We start from the raw sequence: 10,921 nt of genomic DNA, 5'->3' as shown, positions 1-10,921 counted from the left end.
ATGTGTATATATTTATAATGATATTTTATTGAATCCCTTATGTTGACCACCGTGCCACTTGTCTAGACTCGAACTATAGCATCTTTGGAAGTCACCCAGGAAGTTTGAACTCATTCTCATGTGTCATTACTAAGTAAAAGCCGTTTGAAAATGATGCTGATGGAATGTAGATGTGTATATATTTATAATGATATTTTATTGAATCCCTTATGTTGACCACCGTGCCACTTGTCTAGACTCGAACTATAGCATCTTTGGAAGTCACCCAGGAAGTTTGAACTCATTCTCATATGTCATGTCAAAGTAAAAGCCTTTTGAAAATGATGCTTATTGACGCATATATATTTGTAGTGATATTTTGGAGAGTCCCTTTGGTTGACCACTGTGGCAGGTACAATTGAAGCAAATGCAGTTGATGCAGTTCATTTATTCACTGACTTACTTTCTTCCTCTTGCAGGTCGCAGTACAAACACTGTGCAGAGCATTACTGCTGTTTTCAGACAAACACGTCCTCCTTCATTTCATTTATCAACGTGCAGTCCTTTCAAATCGTTTTCTTACAAAAGTACTTGTTAAATCGCTATGCTTTGTGTGCAGACCACCCTTTCACGTGTCTTGCTTGTGATGCCCGTCTGCATTCGCCGGGTACTTCCAGCATCTCTCATCAGGCAGGTGCCTTTATTGATTTCGGGAGCGGTCCGCTTGCTCAACTAAAGGAAATTACATCACAGCGATGTGAAGTTGCTTCTGGAGCCTTTGATGACATGTTTAGGCAACTAGTGAGGTCATTGATGTTGAAGTGAAGTGAGCGTAATATAAATGGATACTAGCTGAAGGCAGACTTTGTCATGGCAGACCGCTGTTTACATCAACAAAGATTTATTTTTTTATTTTATTGTATTTTTTTATCGTGTCACATTGTGTCACCAATTTTTGCCAGTAAGACGCATAATTTATTGTAGCTATAGGATTGCTACTTTATCACATTTGTTTTGATATCCACTAAAAATAAAGAGAACTATAAGGGGCAGAAACCTTGCAAGAACCAGGTTCATCATTGGCAAGTGCTCATTTAAAGGGATTAGGGCCGTAACCATCGGGAATATCATAAATAATAGTGAAGCCTCCTCCCTGTCTGACCCTCCCCTTCCACCCTTATGTCCCAAAATACACCCCGAACCTGTTGCTCCCTAACAGAGGGGACCCAGACTGTGGCGGTGTGAGTGGGGGCAGTGGGGGTGTAGCATAGAGGAAATGCAGAGTAGGTGGCTGATGATGGAACCAAACCTTTGGTCGGAGCACTATGAAAGGTTGGTGCACACTTTGAGAACTTGATCTGTCCGTCAAGTACGTAATCTGTTTGGCCTAGATGACACTATGCTCGAGTTTTCCAGGACTTAAAAATAACAACTGCTCTCGCTGAGACCAGAGGATAGGAGCCGGTGAAAGAACACGCATGTTGAGAGGAGGCTGGGGCGTATAACAGAGTGTTGCTGGATGTCTAATATTCCAAGATTTATTAAGGGGCCATAATGTCAGTGGTCAGGTTACTGAAGGACTGAGAGGAAAAGAAGAAAACATAAGAGACTCCATTGAGAAGATACTGTTAGAGTTGAATATTGCGCTGCTGCTTTGAACAACCATGGATGAAGCAACAAAGGAAACAATGGTCAGCGAGGCTCTGGTCCGTTTTGAGGCCACACTGCAAGCAGCGGTGAAGGAGGTACACGTTGATATCAGCGCATTCAAGCAGCGAATCGAGCAACGGATTCAGGAGACGTGCTCCACCAGCGGACCCTTGGCTGAGGCGGTCACCAGACTCCAAGAAGAAAATCAGCAGCTGAAGGTGAAGATAGAGGCACTCAGCGTCCTAGTGGAGGGTCTCACCGTGGCCAAGAAGAGCCAGGAGGAAAGTGTGGAGAACGGACAAGCAAAGGCCAGCGATAAGGCAGAAGGCGGAAGATCGGATGGCGAATCGACTTCCCCGGAACCACTGGGGTCAAGTTCAGGAGCAAGACAGAGCAGCACTCCGGCTCCTCCTCCGTGGAGAGCCAGGAGGCATGTGGAGTTTAATGTGAGTATCTTGCATCCCGACCTTAAGAAGTTTTCAATGGCGTCACAAGGAGGATGATTATTTACATTTTTAACACACGTTATATATATTTTTAACATATTTATTAACCGCGAGACCTGGTGATATATGATTTGGTTCACTCACCAACTGTCACATCGCTAGTTTTTGTCAATAGTAGCATTTAAGCCGCGACACCTTGTCCTTGGCTTCGTCGTTTCACTGGTTACCCAGCTTTTTTTTTTTTTTTTTCTGGACGTTCCTGTGATGCCACAAAACAGCATTTAATAGAACAAATAGGTGCCGGTAGAAAGAATACACAGAGGTTCTGAGGGTAAATGTTTTAGTGAGACCTTGTTATTCTATGGAACTCAGTGAAGCATCTCCATCTGTCCTCACCATGAGGATCATCTCACTTGATAAAACTAGCAACTGTTTGCTTTCCTCTGGTGGAAAAAGCTCCTTGTAACAATCTATTTTTTGACTCACTTGGGGTGAAGAACTTTTGGGGTCCTCACTGTTCTAGGTTGGAAGACTGCGTCAATACCTTTTGTGATAGTTTCTCCAGATAGAAGCCATAGTACATGATGTAATCCACTGCAACATTATGCTTCCTGATATTAAATGGGCCACCACTGTTATCCAACTGAAATGTTCGTACTGCAAAGCCAGTGTTTGTCCCAATCTAAACTCAGGCTTTAATGTATGAGAGAATATAGCTGTCAGCCTGCTCCCTCAACGGCTTAAGTGAATCTGTTCAGAATGCTAAACAGTTTTAACTCCAGGTTTAATTTAAACTTGATATACAAAACATGCTTCAGCAGCAAAATACAGGGATTTGGTTGGTAAGCATAGCAGGCTCACAGGAAAGATCCATGGAGCCACCTCAGACATTTAAACAACCTGCGGATAAGCAACGTGATCCCAGACAAATGCCACAAGAGATTCATGATTCATCCCGCCACGGATGCTTTCTGGACCTTGGTCAACACAAACAACATGTCAGATTTGCTCCTCGTGAGGAAACAAAGGACAACATGAGGAGGTTTCATTGAGAGTGACAAACATAGTGTTTGACTCTTGAAGTCCATTCAACTGCTGACCCTTGACCTCTCACACGTTATCAGGTGGCTCTCAATACATATCCTGCATGATAATATTTTATTAGTGTCCTTCTTCAAAATAATTCCTGCCACCATTCAGAGGATTATATTCCCTCCTTGGCTCATGTGACATTACGCACAGTTCCACCACACTTCTCTGATGGTTTTATAACGGCAGGTCCTCCAAAGGGCACATATATTTTGGGGGGGTGCTGTACAGCCTCGTGCTTCCTCCTAATACCTCTTTACCATGTAACTGTGTATCCAGTATTCACACGCATGAATGTGTGTTATTCTATTTAGAGCAAAGTGAGAGGCAGTTATGGATTTAGACCACTTGGACACTTCATCTGTCACATTGTCATGACGTCATGCAGACAGTCTAGAGGTGTAAAAATAAAACCCGCCCCGCTGAGCGCCAAGGAATCCCGCCGCTGAGCCAACCAGGCGCTCAAATCACCCAATGGAAAGTTGTGTTTGTGCTTTTTTTTCTGGCCATTAATATCCCCAAACCCAGGAGCCAAGAGTGTCAACCAGCTGCTCTGGGGAAACACACACCCTCCGCACATCACTGCCTGCTGAAATTGCCTGGCATTTTCCCTCCAGAGATGAAGAACGCCGCCCCTCTTTAATACTCACGTCGCTCATATTTTCCCAACTTGGATGTGTTTGATTGTAGGATTTTATTTCTTCATGCATATACAGTATATATAGTTCATTACGATTAATTAATTACAACATAAAAAATAGTAAGAAGAACATTTTGCTCTCCAGACAACAGGGAACCTTTGTAAGTGCAGGAGTTCCTGGTCCACTGATCACAGTGATGCACAAGACACGTCACAGCTAGGATGATAACAACAACAAACATGGAGGAATCCCTGAACAAAAGCAAACAAAAGCAGCATGTTTGCTTTTGGCCAGGGTTTCCACTACTCCGAATGTACTTGAAATTCTTATAACATTGAAATTCTTATTCAAATATTATCAAGACATTAAAAGAGCTTTAGTTTAAATAAGGCGATATATAAACTTGAATATAGTGACCATCGTGAGTTATTGTGCTATTGTCAAACTGATGCAAAATAAACAATATTTTGTAGGTTAAATGTATGTATGGGTCCATAATTTGATTCAGTAATATACCAAATTCATTCAAATTGAAAAATGTGACTTGTTGTGGCAAATATTCAGATACCATTAAACTGCGAAATTATATTTCAGTGATGGTACCTGTATGGCATGTGTTGCAGTGAAGCGTGTCTTAACATGAACAAAAGTTAATGGGAAAAACATTGTGGGCAGCTACTCTTGGAGGGGCATTGTTGTGACCATGGCGACACAAGACCCAGAAAAAACATTTTGCTATGTAAACAAATGGGTAAAGATCTGCTTGAGAGCTGCAACTTTGAGGCCCCGCCCCGTCACTGTACACTGTTTGTCCATATGGCTCTTCTACAGTTTCCTCACGGTTCCTATTTGAGTACAGTGTCACATCAAAGCATGACAAACTAGTTCTGAAAATATGGTTGGTAAAGTCAAAGTTCTACGATTTACCTCAGGAACTTGCACTCCTTCATAACTGTGGCCCATTTATCTGCCATTCTTCCAAACATTCCTGCCAAAACATGGAGCTGAGCCGAACAGTTATCGCTGTGTTTTGCTTAATAATGATGAAAAAGTAGGACCAGACTTGCGGTGATCACTAAGTTTTATTGAAGGAGAAACAAGTCAAACGTCAAACGTCATTCCATCTGACCAATTGAGATGATTTAACACTTCCATTGTCAACACTGTTTCTAGTCACCAGTCCCAGTTATTCCTGGGAGAGTTTTGAAAGTTCCAGGAAGAGCAAGAGTCACGATCAGACGTGTGTTAATTGATAGATTTCCTGGCTCTGACCAGTGGAAGGTCAAAGGTAGACGTGTTTCTAAGAATGAAGCCGACTAAAGTTCACTGGCAAACCCCAAGTGTCTGAAGGATTAACCCGTGTCAGGGAGTCAGACCCCCCCGGAGCCTGCCAGCTAATCTTTCTCTGGACGTCCACTTGAGTGACCGGTTTTCTCGCAGCAGGAGAGAGCGAAAGAGCAGATAAAGGCTTGGCCGGATGCACTCGCCTCAGCTGCCCAGTCGAACTCGTCCTACCAGAACTGATTCCCCAAGCATTTTGGTCTATATTGGGAAGAACGACGGGGCTGATTGAGGAGTCTAAAATAGGCGCTTGGTGGGAACCCTGTTTGCTGACTACAGCTGTCATTTCACCTGTCAACATCCCATGCTTGCAACAGTAAATTGCTCCATTATTGCCGGAATATCTGAAAATGCCAGTTCTGGAGATGCAACTGAAGGCAGCTGTGCTGCGTAACCTTTCCTGGCTATTGTTTTACCTTTCTATTTGAGCAGTTATGAGTATTTAAGTCGGTATTTTAGGATTCAAAACCATAGTGTGTGTTGTTGTCGACAGTAACAGTGAGAGGGCTCGTGTGTCACATGCTTTACAAGCTCGAGCTTTACAAGTTTTTCCATGTAGAGTTGAACACTGCTGCGAAAAGTGCTACCAAGTTATGACGTCTGTGAGAGACTCAGTGGAAACTAGGCTGATCCTGAAGCACATAGAATTACTGTGCACCACTGTTACCAACACCTGAGAGGGCTGAAGTGAAACAGTGTGTAATGATTCAGATATTCAACCCTCAAAAATAGAAAGACAAGCTCAATGTTTGTTGTCAGAGACAACACACAGACAACATAGTCTTGATGCATGAAGATCCGAACATCACTTAGTGAAGGAGCTGGAAGATGAAGTTCTACAACACAGGTGTTAGTCGGGGTAAAACGATAAACAGTGGCCACTAGTGGCAAGAGCGCGTAGACAAGTCAAACCGGCTGTTACAAGTAACAAACGAAGTAGTGATCAATAAAAAATGTGATGTTGGAAAAAATATCATTTTAACCATGGAAAAAATAGTAAGCTGCTGCTACCCAAAATTAACTTGTGTTCGCTAAAGTTGACCAAACTTCATTTTCAGTATACGACTACCATCTAGTGGCCGTGCACACACAATGAAATAGACATTCTTGAGGAGAGTACGAGGATAAAGCTGAGACTGTACCTCTTTTTCAACTGGCCATGGTTGTGCGAAACATAGACAGAAACATTCACAACTATTTAGACAGTGAAACAAAGTGAGAAAACCCTCACCTTCAAGACTAAAGACAGTGTGAGGCATCTCTCTGGTCTCTCTTCTGTAGGGCACCGAGGCAAAAGGAGACAAACACAGCAGCTCGACTGCACAGTGCAACAAACAGCAAGGTACGTTTACACTGTTCTCTCTCACCACTTGTTGCCTTTCTTACTATTAGGTTTATATTTGGTTGGTTTTCAGGACATTTGGTGCCAGAACCAGCCGAAAGTATTCTCTTACCTCACCTTCCTCTCACTGCCGGCACCAAGCCCAGCTCAGAATCATGCGCTCCCCCTTTGTCACACACGGATGTTCCTCAAAAACCAGGTGCGTTTCTTTATTTTTATTTTTATTTTTGTGACGTTGATATAGAATTAAAGCGATTTGTCAGATCTATAAACAACACACGGCCTGTTTCAATTGTATTTCAATTGTATAGACGTGTATTAAACACAAAAAGCTTTATATTTTCTCACCGAAAAAGAGGTAAAAAAAAAAGTTTTATAACAAACATTTTGTCATTATATCACAGACATATAAAATTGGGAAACAACTCTGAGAATAATTATAGAGACATAACAGAATTAATATAGGAAAATAAAAAGAAACTATTTTAAACTATTAAACTATTTGAACTAACTATTTTAAAATAAAAGTGGGACTTTATAGGGACATATAAACAAGGAAACAATAACTAATGATTAGTAAGCTTATTTAAAATGTTCCTCTTTAAAAAATTGAATGAATGAAAATATGTCCACATTAATTTCATTATATATCACTTCATTCATTATATAATATGTCTGCTTCATCCCAAATCATTTCTCCACTTCCATCATATAACACCTAAGAAATTAATTTTCACCTATATTTCCACACTTGTTTCCTATCGAACTTCCACATTAAAATGATTTTTGCTCTGCTCTGGTTCCATATAGAGCATAATTATGATGGTGTTTTCTTATTAAAAACATTTTAAATGTGGAGATTCACATTACTTTCACCATCTCTCGCATGCAGTTCCAGGTCTGGAAGAAGACAGTGATCTCACTAAACCTCACCTCCCTCTCACTGCAATGACTAAAACCGAAGCGTCGGCTGCTCCCCAGTCGCCAGCTTTGGCTGCCAAAATCGCTAAAACATCTCCACCTCGACCCATGGAGCCTGTAACTACGAGTGCTGGTATGTGAAAGAAATGCATTCAACTTGTATAAAACATGTGTTTCAACCTCGCTGCTCCGGCAGAGGAACCCCTGCCTCACCTCCCTGTCACCTCCATGACAACCAAGCCTGACCTGTCTCCTGCACCTGTGCCCAAAGCGGCTGCTCTCGCCGCTGAGGCATCACCTGCAGTGGACCGAGATCACTCTCCGAAAAAAGGTGATGTTTTTTTGTCCTTCTGTTGGAAGCCATGCGTCTCTAAAGTCTCTGCTGCTCCCATCAGATCCCACCGCTGCACCTCTACTGAACCAAATGGAGCCCCAGCCAGTTAAAAAGGGAGAGTATCCATTCAGACGTGGTGAGTCAAACATTTCACTTCACAATGAAAGTATTTCAAACAAGCTTTTTATTTTATTATTAGAAAAAAGTGAGTCAAAGCCGGCCTTGACACCAAACACAGACTCTTCACTATCTCAAACCTCAAGTCCTGCAGCTGCTCAGGATCCTGCTGTGAAACCTGGAGAGTATCCCTTTAAGAGAGGTCTGTGTCCTAGACTGACTTAAGTGATAGAACTTCTGTTCTGAATGGTATTTGTTTCTCTTAAGTTCCTGTCCTCAAGACCCCGAGTCCCATTCTGAAGAGAAGTGTCAGCTTTCCTCAGTCTGCAGGTAAAACTTTCACATGTCCAAAACAAGGTCAACAACCTTCTAAAAGGGGCCCACAAGGGCTTCAGCTTGAAATAAGAACATACATTGATTCTTATAGAGACACTTTTGTTAATGGTTCATCTCAAGAAGGGTTTGAGTCAGCACTTTTAAATGAAGCTGTGGGTTTTTAATCTGCAGCATTTTTCCTAAATATAAGGCCAAATTTAGTTTAACTTGACGACTAAGACTGTAAACTGAATTGAAAGCAGTGGAAACAAAGCTGTAGGGTAGTAGTTTTTGTAGTAGTAGTTTTGTTTCCATTTGAAAAAAATGTATCAAGAGAGAGGAAGATATTTTATTAGGAATTATATTTTAAATAGAATATAAGAGGGGTCCTATATTTAAATTATTTTTGTCTCAACAGAGAAGTTGCTTCCATCCAAGTCGATCATTAAATCTGGATTCTCACCTAATTTGGAGAAGTAAGTTGACTTTTTACATTTATTTTATGTGTTTATTTGTCTTACTATTACTTCACTTTTTGAACAGAAAGACCAGCAAAGCTGTCGGTGTGGAGTTCAAGCAAGAGGTGATGAAGTCTTCGACCCTTCCTCGCTCCACCGGCGCCCAGGCCAAGCGGGCTCTTTTTGAGAGGATGAACTCAGAGCCCATAAAGTAAGCCGTCTTAAATCTCTAATAATATCTGGAAATAAGATCCTGTCTGCGCAGACCGAAGGATTCCAAACCGAAGCTGAAGCGATCTCAGAGTTTTGGGGTTTCCAGTGCCAGTGGTATTAAAGCCATTCTGCTCGAGTGGTGTCGCTCCAAAACCATCGGCTATAAGGTACCATGACTCAAACACTGGAATAAAGATTAAAAAAGTATGACTATACAAAGTGGTGGCCTCTGGATTTCTCTCACAGAACATCGACATCCAGAACTTCTCCTCCAGCTGGAGTGATGGGATGGCCTTCTGTGCCCTGGTCCACTCCTTCTTCCCGCTGGAGTTTGATTACAACGCACTGAATCCTGCGAACCGGAGACAAAATCTGTCCCTGGCCTTCACCACCGCAGAGTGAGTTGAAGTGCAGTTGATACTGAATCTCATAATTGATCATGTAGCGCCATCTGTTGGCTGACTGGATTCAACTTTTCTTTTTCATCTGGAATTTTCAATGATACCAACTTAAAGTCAAATTGTGGTTCAATATTTTTTTTAAAATAATAAGCGATAATGCTGAAAACCATAATCCAAGTAAAAAAATGAAATATTAATCGACTGCATTTTGATCCGTGACATTACTTGGAATAGAAAAACAAAGTTATTCATCTGTGAGATTGTCATTTTAATTGAAAACAGAACAAATAATATGTTTAATGACTATAACTTTTTTTTAAATTTGATTCTCTAACTTGAAAATAAGTTGCCTGACACGCTTCTGCTCTCCGTCCAGGGCCCAGGCCGACTGTCTTCGCCTGATAGAGGTGGAAGACATGTTGGAGATGGGGGACAAACCGGACCCTATGTGCGTGTTCACATACGTCCAGTCTCTCTACAACCACCTGAAGACGTTCGAGTAACTCTGTATCAGAGTATGAATCTCCAGACACTGATTTTTGCTCAGAATCTGCTGGTTTAAATAAACACCTTCATACCTACTGTGGTTTTACGCTTTAAGAGTAATATAAGTCAACTATCTGTTGTGCGTTTTATATTAGTGTTTGTGTGGTCATCTGGAAGCTATTGCTGTTGTGAAAATGTTTCATAGCTTTGTCTGAACTTGGTGCCAAAATAAAGTGAAGAAAACGAACACGTCTGAGTCTTAGTGCTCACTGTAGAAGTATTGTTGTTGGGTTAACTGCCCTCCACCGCTTGTATGAGTTATTGCCTTTAACCTGCGCCACGTGAGAGGAAGAACTCATATCTCAGAGATCCTCTTCATCACAGTGATGCAGCCCATTTGAAATATCTGGAATTCAAGTTTTTAAATTACCTTTTGAATGATACGTTTTAACAAGAAAGGAGAAAAGAACGACTGCTCAGACCACCCCTGTCCAAATATAGACAAAAATATTTTCCAGCAAAGATTTTATAAACCGTCAATCCACAATGTAACAACAGATATTTCAAGCTTCTTGACTTAAACTACTTTGCATGAGCTGAATCCTGGACTGAAGCGATGTCAAGGTTCACTGCTCTTGAGATCTGAGAGCAAACTCCTCAAATATTTGCTTCTTATTTTTTATTCCTTCTTTGTTCTGTCCATCATATTTAGCTTTTGACTTGCAGAAGAAAAAGAGCGCTAAAGCGACGTCGGCCAGCTGCTACTCACCAGATTACCGAGGAGCAAATACAACTCTCTCCACTCCACGACGCTGCTGAACATTAACAGCCAAATATTGTTACTGATGGGATCATGACTTCATACTGTCATTTAAATTCAAGAGCGACTCAGTCATTATTTCCAACCCATACTTACGCTTAAATGAGCGAGTGGAACAAATTTCTCCGTCTTCAGAAGGATGGATGATGTTAGATGCAGAAAATCCAGACGATTTCCGGCAGAGAAATTCATTTCTTTGTGATGTTTGCTTTACTCAGACGAATATTTGTTTGGAGCCACACAAGCTTTCCTGCACTGACGCTCGGATTATTCCATGTTTTTATGAGCTTGAGCAGAACTGTGAGCCAGTCCATGATGCTCACTGGTGTTTTCATAGGAACCCTGACTGACGTCTGCAGGCCAGTTGA

At 41.5% G+C, this 10,921-nt stretch overlaps 1 protein-coding gene across 3 annotated transcripts; it reads left to right on the top strand.

The window, feature by feature from the left end:
- The first annotated feature begins 876 nt into the window (after positions 1 to 876).
- On the top strand, positions 877 to 9,893 carry LOC128748834 (smoothelin-like protein 2). Of its 3 annotated transcripts, XM_053847842.1 has the most exons (14): positions 877 to 1,311; positions 1,396 to 2,075; positions 6,428 to 6,488; positions 6,562 to 6,687; positions 7,381 to 7,542; positions 7,606 to 7,740; positions 7,805 to 7,879; positions 7,943 to 8,062; positions 8,128 to 8,190; positions 8,594 to 8,651; positions 8,719 to 8,844; positions 8,884 to 9,013; positions 9,093 to 9,244; positions 9,624 to 9,893. In XM_053847842.1, exons 2-14 carry the CDS (start codon positions 1,644 to 1,646, stop codon positions 9,748 to 9,750), a joined length of 1,767 nt encoding a protein of 588 aa, XP_053703817.1. In that variant the 5' UTR covers positions 877 to 1,311; positions 1,396 to 1,643; the 3' UTR covers positions 9,751 to 9,893. The 3 variants fall into 3 exon arrangements, with proteins under 3 accessions (XP_053703817.1, XP_053703818.1, XP_053703819.1); XM_053847843.1 differs by having other exon boundaries at positions 877 to 2,075; positions 7,805 to 7,876; XM_053847844.1 differs by having other exon boundaries at positions 877 to 2,075; positions 8,899 to 9,013.
- The last annotated feature ends 1,028 nt before the right edge of the window (positions 9,894 to 10,921 follow it).

This window comes from Synchiropus splendidus, chromosome 17, assembly GCF_027744825.2.
Source record: "Synchiropus splendidus isolate RoL2022-P1 chromosome 17, RoL_Sspl_1.0, whole genome shotgun sequence".
Classification (NCBI taxonomy): Eukaryota; Metazoa; Chordata; class Actinopteri; order Syngnathiformes; family Callionymidae; genus Synchiropus; species Synchiropus splendidus.
The sequence above is the reverse complement of the archived record's forward strand: the minus strand, read 5'-3'. Positions and strand labels throughout refer to the sequence as shown.

Coding starts and splice junctions, on each gene's coding strand:
- LOC128748834 (XM_053847842.1), top strand. CDS start 1,644: ATGGATGAAGCAACAAAGGAAACAATGGTCAGCGAGGCTCTGGTCCGT. Junction 6,688..7,380: donor GGATGTTCCTCAAAAACCAG/GTGCGTTTCTTT, acceptor TCTCGCATGCAG/TTCCAGGTCTGGAAGAAGAC. Junction 8,652..8,718: donor TTCTCACCTAATTTGGAGAA/GTAAGTTGACTT, acceptor CTTTTTGAACAG/AAAGACCAGCAAAGCTGTCG.